This window comes from Culex pipiens, chromosome 2, assembly GCF_016801865.2.
Source record: "Culex pipiens pallens isolate TS chromosome 2, TS_CPP_V2, whole genome shotgun sequence".
NCBI classification, from domain to species: domain Eukaryota; kingdom Metazoa; phylum Arthropoda; class Insecta; order Diptera; family Culicidae; genus Culex; species Culex pipiens.
In genome coordinates, this window is record NC_068938.1 from 149,386,284 (window position 1) to 149,403,100 (window position 16,817).

Genomic DNA, 16,817 nt, shown 5'->3' on the forward strand with positions numbered 1-16,817 from the left:
CGTCCTGTACACCGACAATTAAATAAGCAGTTAAAAGCCTTATTCTTCCACTTTAAGCTTTGATCGCGTTTTCGGTTTACACCTGAGAAATCTTGAAATTATTTATACGGATTTGTGATTCCTCTCTTTCCACCATTCCCTTGGTTTTAACGATGGAATCCAGCGAAAGTGAAGAGTGTCTGGGAATGGTGCAATCTCCACCGAGGTTAGGCCTCTGCGAGGTCTGCAACACGGGCCAAGCGAAATACACGTGCCCCAAGTGCGAGGTCAAGTCGTGCTGCCTCAAGTGCATCAACATCCACAAGAAGGAGCTGAGCTGCGACGGCATCCGGGACCGGACCAAGTACGTCGCGCTGCGTAAGATGACCAAAATGGACATGATGAGCGATTACTACTTCCTGGAGGAGGCGACGCGGTTCGTGGACGACCGCAAGCGGGACAAGATCAAGCGGTTCACGCGGTACAACAAAAACTTGCCTACGCAGCTGTTCCGGCTGCGGTGTGCGGCCAGGGACCGCGGGACGGCCATTCGGTTTCTGTTGCCTAATTTTACCCGCAATCAGCAGAACACGACGCAGCTGAACTTCAAAACGGGAGTGATTCACTGGCGGCTGGAGTGGAACTTCCCGAACGCGGAAGGGCTCGTCTTCACGGACGAGCGCTGTGACGAGAATGAGAAGCTGTACGTGCTGATGAACAAGTATCTGGAGACCACGAACGGCGTTGACTTTCCTGGGAAAAACAAACTCGAATTCTACCAGTCTCGTGGGCTGAACCAGCTTAAAGTCCTGCTAAAAGCTGAAGGGATCAAACGGTCCCGCAATCGGTTCTTCGAACTCGACCCCAAACACTCCCTCAAGGAGGCCTTCAAGGGCAAAACCATCGTGGAGTTCCCCTCGCTGTACATCCTGTTCAAAGAGTCAACCGACGGGTTCGACGTGATCGAATCGGACGAGGATGTCGAGGCGGAAACGAAAATGTACCAAAAGTTCCTGGACGACAATTACGGATATCACCGGAGGAACCAGCACGTCAAGCAGGAAGGCGAACAGGACGGTTGCTCGAAGGATGTGCTGGCTGGGATCGACAAGCTGGAAATCGCCCGGAAGAGGGAGATTCGGAGGAAGAAGAGGGAAGCGGCTAGCACGGAGCCGGCGAATTTGCTGTTTAGTGACGAGAGCTTGTGGAACCAGTACTCGTCGGATTCGGAGGATGGACAGGTCACGGAGGAGGAGGACGGGGAGATGCAGTCGCCGAAGAGGATGAAGACGGAACGGGAGTGAGGATGTTGAATTGATGTGGTACATGAATTTTATAATAGGTTTAGTAAAAGTGAAGAAATATGCTTGAAAGCATAGCTTGTGATTGAATTTAACATTAATAGGGATTAAGTTTTGTTTGAAAACAACACACTGTTGATTGTTTGGATTGAAACGGAAATACAACAATTTTATAACGAATTGCAATTAAGCATTTTATTTCATGAAAAGAAAAGAGATTTTGCCTCAGCCGAAGCGTTGAGGGCGCCAGCAACCAACGCCTTGGCCCGATCGCGCTTCCCGTTCTCCGAACCACTTCAAACAACGCGTCGTGATACATGTTCGCCATGTTGCCACACCAAATTGGGCGGGCCATACTCCGTCGAAAGCAGGTCCTTTGGCGGCATCTTTTTATGGATTGGACTTCAAATCGTATCTTACACTTCGGGATTCAAACCCGTGCTACTTGGATTACAAATCTCAGTGACTACCATAAATAATTGTAGGAGAATCCTTTCGCAAGGCAAAGATATATCCTCACGATTTGCTTTTTTGAAAATAAATTACGTCCTTACATAAATCAAAGTTTATGTTACTCTTTTCATAATATTTTCAAATTACTTCAATTACTTCAATGAAAATATAAGTACATTCAACTTTTTTTTTCATTTTCGTTATATTTCTGAAATTGATATTGTCATCAGCTACAAAAAGTACAACCAGACAGTGGTATATAGATTTCTTACAACAAATATTTTCAGTAGCCTAATCAGATTTCAATGAATGTACTGTAGTTCTAGGCAACCGGTCATCCTTGTGCAAAGCCATGATCCTTGTGGCCCTGTTGGTTATCACATCAAATCAAAACCAAATCAGATTTCAATTTTATTGTTATAAGAAAAATGCAAAAAAAGGTTACATATTTCTTATAATTTGATGATTTGGATAAATTTCAACTAACTGTTGGATGCTCGGAAACTGTTAAAAATTGTCATTTTCAGTTTTCTTATGATGAAAATGTCAAAAAATACCTGAATATGAGAAAACTTTAATTGTTAAGTGTATTTTGTAGTCTTAAAAAAGTCATTTAAATTTTTTTTGATGATTTGATTTCCATAGTTGACTAGCAAGTTTATGTCTGGAGGTTTAAAAAAAACATTTTTTGCTTTTTGGGTGTTATTCAAACCGCATTGAGTCAGGGGTATTAAAAAACACCCAAAAAGCAAAAACTGAAAATTTGGTTTATTATGTAGACCTTTTCAAAAAACACTCCAGATGTGAGCTTCAAATTTGGTCCGCGATTCAAAAACTTTGGGCACCCCTGGAATAGTGTGTAAAGTAGTAATTTAATTTTTTATCATTAAAAACCATGCCCGAGAGCATGTTTACAGCTCCCATACAAATCGAGCAACATGGAGTTAAACTTTCTGTGAAGTTTGCCATGGCACGCAAGCGAAAAGTTAAACTGCTTGTTGCACACACACACTTAATTTCTCGATACCAACTGAGCGTACCTGTTGTCTTTCCAAATTGCAAACGATTCTAAAACTGTTCCTGCAATAATTATTAACTTGTTCTTCTGATTAAATTTGTATGATCCTCAAACACAGCTGCATTTTTTTCCCTCTCTTTGGTTTACAAGGCTAAGACCGCTGTTGCTTCATCTCGCCGTAAAGCTGGCCCCTCCCTCGAAGTTCTAACGAATATCCGCACAAATACTCCACCTCTGCGACGCAATGGACCAACTCCGCGCCGCCATCAACACGCTCCGCAGCCAGTTCGACCTGAAGATGCCACGGTACCGCCGGCGAAACACCGACATCGCCGCCTACCGGGACTTTATCGCCCAGCGAGATCCGTTGATCAACATACCGGAAATGGCCAAAAGCAACGAGCTGGCCGACCGACACCGCCAGCACGGCAACCGTGCCTACGCAGCGAAACGGTTCGACGAAGCACTGCTGCAGTACAACCAGAGCATCTGTTTTGCGGAACGCGGCTCGGAACAGTTGGGAATGGGTTATGCTAATCGGTAGACTTTTTTTTTGGTGTTTGAGAATATTTAGATAACAGTTTTGTATTTTATTTAGATCTGCTGTTTACTATGAACAAGGAGAGTACGAGTTTGCTTTGTACAATATTGACCTGGCCAGGAAGCACAACTATCCGGAAGCTATGATGCCGAAACTATTGGCACGGGAGGTCAACTGCAAGAAAATGATCGATGAAGGTAATTCGAAGGGAACTGTTCCAATTCCGGTTGTGCAAATGAACGTCGAAGTTAATCCAACGATTCCATTCCTGGCCAAGGGAATTACAATGAAACAGTACGGAGAAATGGGTCGAGGGCTAGTTGCTGAGAGAGACTTCACCACCGGAGACGTTATCCTCGATGAAAAGGTAGATCTGTGTTTCGTTTCCTGTTTTCGAAACTACTTGAATTGTGGCCACTGCGGATCCGAGTTTTGTAGAAGCTTGATTCCATGCCTCGGCTGTGTGATGTTTATGTACTGTTCGGAGAAGTGTCGGGAACAGGATCTACGGATCACTCATCGGTTCGAGTGCAGCGTGGCATCAAAGCTGTTCAGTGTGACCGATTTAACTGCGATGATGATGGCACGGTTGTTCTTTTACGGTCTTACGGCCTTCGACGACAACGTTAACAAGATGATGAAGTACTGCCTGGCAAACGCCGGTACAGGTTCCAATCCATTCGAGCTGGAATTCGCCAATCTGAACCGTGTGGACATCTTCAAGGTTCTGCATCAGACCAAAGCTCGGTACGATCCCACCATTGAGCACGACTTGAAAGTGGACGCTGCCGCGTACCACTTGATCTTCATGAAGAGCCCTGCCGTCCAAGCTATCTTCTGCACCGCAGCTCAACGTAACTTTATGCTACGCTGCTTGTTGATCCACGGCCGCGTAGCATCAACGTTGGCTCTCAACCAAAAATATGAACCAAACGGATTTACGGCAAATTTTTCCCCCCTTGCCACGGTCTGCAATCACTCTTGTGACCCGAACGCAACAACCATTGTCGATTCCGGATCGATAAAGCTAATCGTTCTACGCCCCATCGTGAAAGGTGATCAGATTTTGACCACGTACGGACCGGCCTGGTGGCGAGCTCAGTACTGCCACGACGTGAATTTCGACTGTAATTGTCCGTTTTGTGACGAGGGTTCCGAAGGGGAGAAGTGGCAAGCGGAGCAGGACCAAGCGCCGATGATGCCTCCCAATCCGCCAAAGGACCTGTTTTCGACGGACGGGGACACGTCCAATTTGGTGTACAAATTGGGCCGATTTCAGCGAATTGTGAAATTTCTGGCGCGCGAACACTTGGGCCAACTTTTCGGAGACATGGCGAACGTGTATCATGACGCGTTGATTGAAGTGGTCCGACAGGAGAACAGGAAGCGCGATCGAGCCAAGGTGTGGATTGGTGGCGCTGTCAACGCTGCGACTGAGGTTAAATCTCCGAAAACCATTTAATTTTTGATGAAATAAAATGCTCAATTGCAATTCATTATAAAATTTGCGTATTTATTTAAATTTTAATCCAAAAAATCAACAGCGTGTTGTAACAACTTGGATCTCTTCCGGAAAAGATCCTGCAGCAATTTTGTATGGTTTTGCGGGGAGAGTCGGAGAAATTTAAACAAATCTCTTCGTGCACCAGCCAATGGAGTACCCGACAGTTTACAGTTCAATGTAAAGGCTGCGTCATCAAGATTCAGTCCAGATTCGATCATCTAAAACCGCGATTAAGGAGGCACAGGAAGGTTTCTTTCTTATCAATAATTGGTCATGTTGCAGTTTCCACACCACAGAAAACTGTTGCGTTTCCCCTCAAATTAGGTAAATACTTGACATTCCCGTCCATATTTGGCGAGTCAAATCGACCCGAGAATTGGGCATAGGGGCTTCTTCGCATACACTTGTGCGACTCGCGTTTCTTGAACTGTTCAACCCATATAACACTTTTTTTGGGTTCTAGTTCCTGAACCTCGAGACCTGAATTCAAAAATTCGTATGAAAAAGTGAGATAATGAACTCAGTCAATCATGATTTTTATTTTAAGGGTGCATGGGATTTTTCAGTTCAACTATGATTAATAGAGTAAATTTTCAAAACTACCTATGAGTCATGGGTTTCCTATGCAGATAGGACCTTTAGAAAATTTATTCAAAAATAATCTACACAAAAGTGTGTAATGCAACTTGAAACAGTTTCTTTTTAAAAAGTGTAGTCCTACGTTAAATTGCCACCATTTTTGACACCTAGTGGTGCAATCGTCAGCTCCACTATCTTGGTTTTGTTTACAATTTTTATACCAGTTTCGCTTGGCGGCTCCCGCTACCGCGTCTTATCACCCTTATCAGTACACGTGGTTGTTGATTATTATGAAAGAGTGGATTTTACATACATACATAAGAAGCAAAGAAGTTTTTAATCATTCTTCCAAAATCATTGAATGAAAATTTGCATTAATTTCGCGAACAACCATGTCGTCATTCCGTCATCTCTGGTGTCAATCTCCGCGAAGACGACGTCTTGTTTACAATCGCGAGCCTCACACGCAACTTGTTTACAAAGTATCGCGAGTCACTTTCAGTGCGGCAGTCAGCTGCTGATAAGCCAGAGTTGCTGCTGTAGCACAGTGTTGTGATGTGTAATTACTACGTCGGATCAGCGGTGATAGAACAACGTGCTAAGTCGAGGTTCTCGTCGCGATAATCAGCACTTTTGAGGCTGCGGCTGCACTTTCCTTACAACTGTCTGTCCAGTGCAGTTCGAAGAAGCGGGACATAAGCAGGTCGTAGCTTTCACAAATACTCACTCGATCGTACAGCGTGTTTAGCCTCAAGGAACAGGTTCTCCGCTGCCTGTGTAGTTGTGTGTCCTCTCCTAATCGCTGAAGTATCTCCAGTTAGCATAGAGCGAGAAACGTAAATAAGGCCTCAACCATGCTGCCACGGGCCAGGCAATTGGCGCTAATAGCACTTCGACGTAGTAGTAGTAAAATGGTGCTGGAACGCTCAACACGTGCATTGACCACCAGTCCGATTGTTTCGGCCGCGGCCAAACCTTCCCCGCAGGCTCAGCAGCAGCCGCAGGCTGTGGTGACCAAGCCGGATCTTCCCCCAGCATCGCCCAACGAAACGTACGAGGTGAGAGTTTAAAGACCTGTCCCAAATCTGCTCTTGCTACAAATTAAAACAATACTGATTACGATTCTAGAATGCAGTTCATGCGCTCAACTCGCTCCAGTCCAATTACAGCGTGATGCAAAGTTCGATCGCCCGGACGCACACGTCCGACTCGGTGCACATCCAGGAAACGGTCAAGTTTCTCGGCAGAATTGGGATTAGCCCGGAGCGACTCGATCAGCTGCCTGTGATTTATGTATCTGGTACGAAGGGGAAGGTAAGTGAGAGAACTCGTAATGCGTACGAGGAAAGAAGCATTAGGAATGTTATGTGTTTGTTTTATGGTTTCAAAGTTTCGTGAAAGAACCTGATAAAAAGTCGTTTAACAAGTGATTAATTATATTCCTGAAACACAGTGAATCATGTGCAAACTACGACTGGACTTATGACTTATCGCTCTCATGACATTGACGAACGGAAAATCATTAAGAACACAAAACAAATTTTTAAAGGATTTTTTAATAAAATAAATACCAGGGAAACCTAACAATCTGATTTTAAACCAACAAAGTCAATCTAACTAGTAGTTTGTAAAAATTAATAATAAAACACGGCTCATCCTCTGTGTAACCTGGTTATTTTAATAAAGCTTTACTCGTAATCAAGAACAAATTATCAATTTTTTTAAATTTTTATTAAAAAGATCAGAAAATTTAACAAAAGTTTCATTTCTTAACATTGAAAATCTTGCCTAGCAACAAAAGCTGAAAAAATACAATTTATTTTGTCCTTTTGAAAAGTTAGACTTGATCTCCAGAATTTGTATTTATTTTTATCGGATGTGATCAGATAATATGACAATATTGTCATTTTCAAGCATCCTAAATAGGTCCAATAGTTGGTGAGATCAAGGTTGTTAAAATATAAACTTTCAGTTCTCACTTCTCAGTGACTACAATGGATTGGCAGATTCGAGTGAAAGAAATTATAGTTCTCTCATAAGGAATACATTTTAGCAAAAACCAGTCCTCCCGAAACGCACGCACTCCGTACAAGTTTTCAGTGCAGATGAACCGCAAACACAACAGGCTACCATGTTCGAGTTCTCCCTGCACGGCGCACTCAAGTTTACACGCGGTGTAAACACGGGGTGCAACGCCGTGCGTGCGAAGAGCGTATAAAGAGACGACTTTTTACACCTTAGTTTCCATCCACCCCGGGATTCGAACTGACGACCTTTGGATTGTTAATCCAACTGCCTACCAGCGACTCCACCGAGGCAGGACACAGGGAGACGACTCCTACACCTGGAATGAGCTAACGAACTAACATTTACTTCCCGTCCGACGGAAGGCGTGATCAGACAAATCTCGTCTCGAAAAATGCCACCGGGACCGTCTGGGATCGAACCCAGGCCGACTGGGTGAGAGGCAATCACGCTTACCCCTACACCATGGTTCCCGGTATATATCTGCATTAATTTGGCTTACTGGGGAAATTGTAAAAATATGTTTACAGATCTGCAAAATGCCTGGGGCTTTAAATGTTTTCTATTTTATTTCATAAATTTGTTGAAAGACTGGGTATTATATTTACGTATACATAAGGCTACCAACTCTTGCTGAGCAAAAATCCGTACACTTAGCCGATATGACACCATGGTATAACAAAAACTGTCAATGAATTATTTAGATAAATTAAATTAAATAAATTTGAGAATTAAAAATTAAAAAAAAACTGTGTCATTTTCACAGCTAACGAATTTCACAAAATGCTATCAGAGTGCTTATGACTTGCACGTTTAAAAGTATTCATAAAATAAACCGTGATTTGAATCAAATCATCATGTTCGTAATTTTTTTTTTGTTATGGCCCGGTATGCTCTTCGAAAGAAAGGGGGTCAAGAAACAGCTTTACGAACGGCAGGACAAAAAAGAGGGAACGTTTTATTGAGGCTTTTCTTCACCCTCTCTGGCTTGCTTTCGCTACCGCTGCCCATTTGAATTTTTTCTTGACCGCTTCTTCCGAAGTGCATACCTTACATAAACATTTAAAAGTTAACGAAATGTCAAGTTTGATTTTACGAATAATATCGTTCTAAGTGTTTTCACGAACACTTTTCCAGAGTTTTTTTATTCAAAGGTCCTATAACATGTAAAACACAACAGTTTATAGGACCTTTAAAAAAAACTCTAGATTTGTTAATTCAAATGTTCAAATGTTTTCACAAGTTTTAGAAAGTTATTGGAAATGGATAAATATATTCTGTAAAGAGTTTCTAAAAGAACAATTCTAGAGTTTTTTTTAAGGTTCTATCAACATATGAAAGACAATAGTTCAAAAACTCTAGAATTATTGATAATCAAGTTTGAATTGAGGAAACCCCGGAAAACTTTCCCTTTTTAAATTAAACTCACAGAAAAATATAAATTTCTAGTTAACAAAAGCTTCAACCAAATCAAAAAAGCAATTCAATGATCAAAAAGTTGTTAAAATTCCGTACAAATGCGTATTATGCGTAAAATTCCCTACAAAAATTCCGGCCTATTAAAAATCCGCGAAGAGGTTCGGAAATCCGTATGGTAAGGAAAAAATCCGTACAGTTGGTAGCCTTACATATACAGTATTTGTTCGGTAACTGGGCTGAGAACGTAGCCCAGTCACCGAATGTTGCTCGTTAACTGGGCTGAACAAAAAATAACGAGGGGACCACCGATGAATAATATTTTCCAGATGAAATATAAAAATTAAAGTTACTCAAAATTATTTACAATTCTTACTTTTCATATTTCTTTAATTGTAACTTGAAATTTAACAAAAGTTTGAAAAAAGTTTTTTTATTTATTGAATATGATTTTTGCATCCATTAACCCCTCGGTCATTTTGGTTTGTTTTGGTTTTTTGACGTTTGTCTGCATTTTAACTGGGCTACGGCCCCGTTATCGAGCGCCCAGTTAAAAAGCAGCCCAGTTGAACAACGCCCAGTTACCGAACAACTACTGTATTTATGACTTTAAATTTGGAAAAAAATGTCATGTTGAATTATTTTTCATCAAACACTGGCATCTGGGGAAAATCAGGACAAATGTAATGAATTAAGACTGCTATTTAAGCCATTTTTTTTGCATATTATTTTGAATTACTTCGATTAAAACAGGAACAGAACAAAACAGTTAGTACACCAATTTAAAAATATTGTTCTCAAATCTCCTTTACCTATTTAGACTGCAGTCCCGATTTAGCACAGTTGGCGGTAGTAACTTAAAAATAATTTGTTAATAGTAGTTTATGCAACAAGTTGCAAAAAGAGGATTTTTTCAGCACGAGTCGTACATTTATCCAACGAGGTTCACCGAGTTGGATAAATACGAAGAGTGCTGAAAAAATCAAGTTTTGCAACGAGTTCCATACAACATTTTTTGCAATTCCAAAAAACAGGCACTGAGTGAATTTTTATGTAAAATTTTCATGTATTTTGTCAATAAATCGTTTTAATAAAAAAAAAGTTGAAAAGTGTTATTTTTCGAAACAAGTGCTGAAAAGTTCAACTTTTCAGCACCCATTTGAGTGCTGAAAAGTAGAACTTTTCAGCATTTATTTTGAAAAGTGTTGCTATTCTATTCTGTTATTTTTGGTACAGAAAAGTAGGCTATTTCGTCGTTCAAGAATGACAGGAATAGTAAGTAGTTTCACGGCGGAATTGCAAAAATATGTTTTATATAAAACATGAAATTCAAAGCTTATGTTAAACTCAATATTAACTGGTATCATTTTAATTGTTGTCGTTTCTTCTTTTTTTTAGACATTTCAAAGAAATTTTCCAAGCTTTTCTAGTCATGTCATACAAAATAATATATAAAGTAAATATATTTATAAAAGACTTGACTTATTACATTTGAATCACATTTGATTAAAAATTGTAGCACGTTTAAAATCGTAAGCACAAGCTTGTGCTGCAGCAAAGAACAAAAAAAATATCAAATTTTAATTTCTTTTATTCTATTTAAAAACTGTTGTCATTTTTTTAAATAGAGTATAGATTATCACCAATGCACAGTACACTGTGCAATGGAGCACCGGATTCGAGTGGTACCTAGAAATGACAGTTTTCCTCGCAGTTCTCCCATAAGAAATACATACATTGTAGAAAAAAGCAAAAACTGCTCGAATGGAAGTACTCCATTGATATTATTGAGCAAATTCTATAATTTTATGCTTGAAAAACATAACAAATATAATGAAAACATTGTTTTTTTTACTGTGTCAAAAATTTCCCGGGATTTCGAGAATTTTAAAAAATATTTTTCCCATTTCCCGGGAAATTCAAAACCCGGGAAAATTGGACGCCCTAATAAAGAGGATAAAATTGAAAAGCTTAATGTCTATCGTATGTTATGTCGTAAATTACATATTGTCGAATAAATAGTCATTCAAACAACGGGCGCGTTTAGTTATTAATTTATGTGTTTTATTTAGTTATTTTCTCTTTCGGTTAGTTCAAGCTTTCCACAGCCGGCTGTCTAGGCTTGAACTGTTAAATTAAAATTTTAGAACTAAACGAGATCTCTCTGCAGCAACATCAGATGTTTGCCTTGAGAATAATAATTAAAACCCACAATAATTAAACGGGAATTGTCTCGACAGCAGCATCCGATTGCTTGCCTTGAGAATAAAACTATAACCTTTAAACACACTATGCCAATGGTCGCAACGCTTGCTTAGAGTGTATCCTAGACCTTATACCTTCCCAAAAACCGTCCAACTCCAAGCGAAACTTACTTGAGGATACCGTGGAGATTTTCCCTTAATACTCTGAAAAAAGTGGAGCATCAACACTTCCCGTCTTCCAAATCCCTTTCCTTGTCCCTGGTGCGCGGTGGAGATGGGAGCGGCCGGCAATGGACGGCTGTCATCGTGGTGAGAATCTGGTTCAGGTGGAATTGGTTCTATTCCCAATTATCAATCCTAGGCAACTTGGGCTTAGACAATCATCACATCACATGGTGAAATCCAGTCTGCAATCCGCTAAAATCACCGTCTCCTAGCGAAGCGAAGCGAAGCGAATTACATATTGTCGAATAAATAAATAACAAAGTTGTTTATAAATCTAAAAATTACCTCATTATCATTCCAGGGCTCAACCTGCTCGCTCGTGGAATCAATCCTGCGCGCCCACGGCTATCGGACCGGCTTCTTCAGCTCGCCGCACCTGGTCGCCGTCACCGAACGCATCCGGCTGGACGGCATACCGATCCAGTCCGACCACTTTACGGCGCACTTTTGGCGAGTTTACAACCAGCTGCTCGCCACGCGAGACCATCCCCGGGACATGCCAGCTTACTTTAACTTTTTAACCATTTTGGCGTTTGATATGTTTTTGCGCGCCAAAGTGGACGTTGCGGTTGTGGAGGTTGGCGTTGGTGGTCGGTACGATTGTACGAATGCGGTTCGGAGAACTTCGACCGTTGGGATTACGTCGTTGGGGTTGGAGCATACAAAACTATTGGGGGATACGCTGGAGGAGATCGCTTGGCAAAAGGCTGGAATCGTTAAGGAGGGCTCGGATGTGTTTACCGTGCGCCAACCGGACGGATGTTTGGACGTGATCGCGAACGAGTGTCGCAAGCTGGGAGCGAATCTGCAAGTGGTACGGGACTTTGACGATTACCAGTGGCAGCGGAAGCCAGCGCTAAGTGCAAACAATTTAGCAATTAAGCTCAACACTTCACTGGCGATTGAGATAGCGCTTAATTGGATTGGTCGCACGCGTCCAGAGCTACTCGCGAAGAAAGGTGTGCTATCGGAACAGGTTGCGCAAGGCGTTGAGTCGTGTTTTTGGCCGGGACGGTGTCATCAGGTTAGGAAAGGAAACAAACGAATATTTCTGGACGGGGCACACACGGTTGAGAGCGTGGAGCTTTGCGCCAAGTGGTTTCAGTCGTGTCAGCGAAAGGAAAATCCCAAAGTGCTAATATTTAACGCAACTGGAGATCGGGACACGCACAAGCTGCTGGAGATTTTGGGGAAAAACGTGAAGTTTGATAGAGTTTATTTCACGCCGAATGTTGCTTCGCTGAAATCAACTAATGTTGGTCAGTTGCATTCAATTTTATAGATTGCCTTCTGAAATAATTATAACATCCTACAATTTCCGCTTCAATTCCAGATTCCGTCAACCTCAACTTCCCCAAAGATGAGCAGCTAAAGCGTTGCGAACAAAATTGTCAGCTTTGGCAGGAGCTGCAGACACGCCGAAACGGATCTTCCAAAGCCCAATGTTCGGCCCAGGCGCTGGCCGCCGTCGGATTGGCGTTGGAACAAGTCGACAACAGTTTTGCGGCGTCCCAGCAGGAATGTGATATTTTAGTAACCGGCTCGCTGCACCTGATTGGGGCGGCTCTAAGCGCGCTTAACATGGAATCGCACGTGCTTTGTCCTCGGTAGTGGTGTGGTAAGTAACGCATCATTATTATTTTTTTAAAATATTTGTCCAATGCTAAGAAGAATGTAAAGAATCATGACAACACATTTTATGCAAATGAAGTCGCGCTGCTTTTTTTCGCGAAATGGCACAGAAAAGAAAGCCCCCATTCACAATGTTGGCGACGGCGACGAGGTCTCGTCATGCAAATGAATGCAAACGCACTCCAATTTCTACAAGTTGGAAAAGCAGAGGAAATATGCAAAACATTGCATAAACCTTGGCATAAACTCTGGTGTTGGTAAAGTTGGGTGATGGCACAAAAATGTTGTGAAACAAGTGGCGGGAAAAACGCGCGAGTGTCTTTTCATGGTTATGCATGTAATTAAAATGGCGGCGGCGTCGTCGTCGTCGAGAGGAAAAATAATTGGAAGTGCGCTCAAAAAGGCAAGTCAACCGAAGCTGGACTGAAATAATAGGTTTAGCAGTAAAATGTGGTGCATCTTTTCAAAATGGTGTCGACGCACTGCGAGTTTTAACTTTGTTAAGTGAAAAGAAGTCGAAAATCCATGTTCTTCGTTGCGAAATAATGTTTGAGCCGATAGAAGCCATAGAAAAGTATAGCAGTAGCAAGTTTGTTTCGTTAAAACAAGAGTACCGTAAACCGGGGTGACTTAGATAGGATTTCAATTTGTCAATTTGTTAAAATCATATTTAATATGTTCAAACTTTATTTTTACGTTAAATGTACCATCACTAAAGTAGCTGATATAGCTTGTAAGAAAAAAAAATCAATGTTAAGTTAACTAAGTTTATAAGCTTTTTAACAAAATACATATAAATTTTAGGTAAAATTGTTAAAAAGTCGGAATTTTGCCTGAAATTTGTTAAAACTAGTTTTGTTTACAAAATTATCGATTTCTATTGCATTTTATACTGAATTCGAAGCACGAATCACAAGTTTTCACATTTTACATGAAATTTGTTCAACTGAAAATGCCTATAAATTTTGAGTTTTTTTTTAAACTGTGTTTCAAAAACACATAATATTTATTATTTACAAACTTATTTAACCTTCTACTAGTGGAAAATTGTCCAAAGAATCCGAAAATTCATTCCGTTTTCCGATTAAAAATCATGATCATTGAGAAAATCATGACACTTTGAGCAGTTTAAAATAATGACTTCCATCAACATTTTCTTAACTATAGTTAACTAACTTTATAAACCTTTCAAAAATTTATGAAAAGTTCTTCTTGAAGTACTTTGAAACTTCTCTACCACGGTCAGAATGTTTCTGAACCATTCCTTACGTATTTTAAATGTACTCATCATTTTGCGGAAAAATCGCAAACCTATCAAAGTCACCCCGGCTATCAAAGTCACCCCGTTTTACGGTATATAATTTCTCGTCCCGAGATTTCCCAAAAAAAAAAAAAAATAATTCCCGAAATTCAAGCGGAATTATGCCTTTTCTTAACATTTTGGCACTTTTTTTTAATTTATTTAAAAAACAATGAAGAAACTCAATTTTATTTTATTTTTTTTATTTTATTTAGTGTTCTTATTGAATTTATCAGTTTTTCTTAAAATTTCATGTCAAAATTTATTTCAAATAATATTAATTTCAGAACTATTCACGACTGGGAATAGTTCTTGTTTTTTTGTTGGGCAACAAAAATCACGATTTTATTGAATGAAAATAAACTATTATAATTCTGGTAAGATTTTAAACGAAAATTGTTGTTAGGGAGCGTTCTTTTATTACGTAACGCAGTTGGGAGGGGAGATGCGAAGGCCGTGTTACGCTCCATACATTTTTTTTTTCAAATTTGTATGGAAATTTTTGTTACGAGAGGGGGAGGAGGTCTAAAAATCCGATTTTTTTTTGCGTTACGTAATAACGTTACGTGATTTGAAAATAAGGAACCCCTTCCCGCCAAGATCTAAATTGAGGGTTTTTTTTACGTTTTTTATTTACCATGACAAAATTGGATGAAAATTGAATTGGTATCATAAAATGTCTCAAATAGGGTTGTGCAAGAAGGATTTGGTTAATTTGTTTAAATGTATTCAAAAAATTACAGTTTTAAATTGGAAATATTTAGGGCCATAGAGGTAAGAGGTTTAAATATATTAAAAAATATCAAATCTTTAATGTTATGAAAATTCTTTTAACCAAAGATATCGTGAAAAAGTCAATAAAAACTACCTCGTATTATATAAATGGCAAACATGTTTCAAAAACTCGCTCCAAATATATGAAAACTTTGAGTTTTGATTTCATAAAAATGTTATTTTCAAGTGAAAAAGCAGATTTGTAAATTCAATGCTAATCTATGAATGATGGGTTTAAACCAGTAAGCTTTGTTCTGGATATGGATATTATACTCTCTGTCCAAACACTGTGATTAGAAGAATAATACTTCTTAACAAAAAATTACTAATGATTATTTTTTGATATTTTGAACGAATTTTCAAATACAGCTTATAAAATTAGGAAATTTCTATATTTTCTTGAAGTTACATGTTATTTTTTACAAGCAGTCAAGGCATAAATTGATCCCTACTCTTATTTTGAATATTTAAGTTGCTAGTCTTTTCAATTATATTGCAAAATAATTATCAGAACCAGAATCAGAACAAATTTCGGTAAATTTCAAATTTCCCGGGAATTCCCGAGATTTTCCGGGCTATTTGTTGAAAATTTCCCGTCTCTCGGGAATTTTGTAACCCCGACAAATTGGACGCTCCACCTTGGTCCATCTTTAGGTGGTTAGTGCCTTCCTCACATTCATAAAGTCAATACATTCATAAAAATAGCATTCCCCTTTAACAGGTTTAACAAATCAACACTATTACTCATTTCTTTTGATAGGGTTCGCAGACCTTCAATATTTCTAGCTAATCGGCAAGGTCTGATCAAAAACCTATCCAACGATAGTTCGCATGGAAGATTCAGGCAGGTTTTCTTGCAAAAAACACCCTTTTACAATCTTCCGGACCTACGCCAGACAGATTTTGTGGCAAAAAATATGATTAATTTTATCTATGAAAATGATGAATTTTCATCAGTTTTTGATGAATATTCATCAGGTTCATATTTTTACACATTTTTTATGTAATATTACACAAATAAAGAGGTAATATTCAACCTACATAATTTTCAACATTCCAAAATTCAACTTTTTTTTCTGTGTAGGTTTCTCATAGGGGGATGGCGTCGCTATTTTTAGACCACGTTTTCCACTTTTTCTCCATCGAAACCGACTACTTTATCGACTGCATTTTGCTAGGCGAGATAGGACGCCGTCTATTTTTAGACGATGACTCACTTGCACTTTTCCACTCTTTCACTTCAAAAAACCAGATGGCAGCACGATGTAACGCCACGTCCCTATATTTCAGAACATGTTTCTGAGTCGAGATGTATACGTGAAGGTGGGTCAAATTAATAAGTTCATTTTTCGAGTGATTTTATAGCCTTTCCTCAGTTAGGTGAGGAAGGCAAGACAAATTTAAACATGTGTCTGAACAGACGCTCTTATAGGGGGATGGCGTCGCTATTTTTAGACCACATTTTCCACTTTTTCTCATCGAAACCGACTACTTTATCGACTTCATTTTGCTGGGCGAGATAGGACGCCGTCTATTTTTAGACGATGACTCAGCACTTTTCCACTCTTGCGCTTAAAAAAACCAGGTGGCAGCACGATGTAACGCCACGTCCCTATTAAATTATCCAAATACCAGGGATGAAATAATCGCAAAACAATCAATTTCACTTGCGAGCTTTCTTTACCCGCGAAAGAGAGAGTACACAGCTAAAAAAGTAGTAATCCAGGCCTTTTTGTGTTTACAAAAATTTTACATGCAGTGTGTAATATTAAGTGTTTATTTTGACGAAGGTGATGTGCATGCTTTTGCATGCGATTTTACCATCGGATTTTTTGCTGTGTAGGCGAATCACGCAAAAGAAAATCG

At 39.7% G+C, this 16,817-nt stretch overlaps 4 protein-coding genes across 4 annotated transcripts in view; all 4 read left to right on the forward strand.

Moving 5' to 3' along the window:
- The first annotated feature begins 112 nt into the window (after positions 1–112).
- On the forward strand, positions 113–1,460 carry LOC120423249 (box C/D snoRNA protein 1). Its single transcript, XM_039586969.2, has one exon. The coding sequence runs from the start codon at positions 153–155 to the stop codon at positions 1,281–1,283; it is 1,131 nt and encodes a 376-aa protein (XP_039442903.1). The 5' UTR covers positions 113–152; the 3' UTR covers positions 1,284–1,460.
- A 138-nt stretch (positions 1,461–1,598) lies between these two features.
- LOC128093164 (SET and MYND domain-containing protein 4-like) lies at positions 1,599–5,538 on the forward strand. The gene is made up of 2 exons (XM_052709040.1): positions 1,599–3,291; positions 3,350–5,538. The coding sequence occupies exons 1-2, from the start codon at positions 2,996–2,998 to the stop codon at positions 4,752–4,754; spliced, it is 1,701 nt and encodes a 566-aa protein (XP_052565000.1). The 5' UTR covers positions 1,599–2,995; the 3' UTR covers positions 4,755–5,538.
- Positions 5,539–5,586: 48 nt separating this feature from the next.
- On the forward strand, positions 5,587–12,955 carry LOC120423246 (folylpolyglutamate synthase, mitochondrial). Its single transcript, XM_039586966.2, has 4 exons — positions 5,587–6,433; positions 6,504–6,689; positions 11,547–12,504; positions 12,579–12,955. The coding sequence occupies exons 1-4, from the start codon at positions 6,230–6,232 to the stop codon at positions 12,854–12,856; spliced, it is 1,626 nt and encodes a 541-aa protein (XP_039442900.1). The 5' UTR covers positions 5,587–6,229; the 3' UTR covers positions 12,857–12,955.
- LOC120428354 (raf homolog serine/threonine-protein kinase Raf) overlaps positions 12,726–16,817 on the forward strand; it is a 165,973-nt gene continuing 161,881 nt past the window's right edge. Inside the window, exon 1 of the mRNA XM_052709045.1 lies at positions 12,726–12,863. The gene's annotated coding sequence lies outside the window, so the exon portion shown is untranslated. The remainder of the gene's footprint in view (positions 12,864–16,817) is intronic.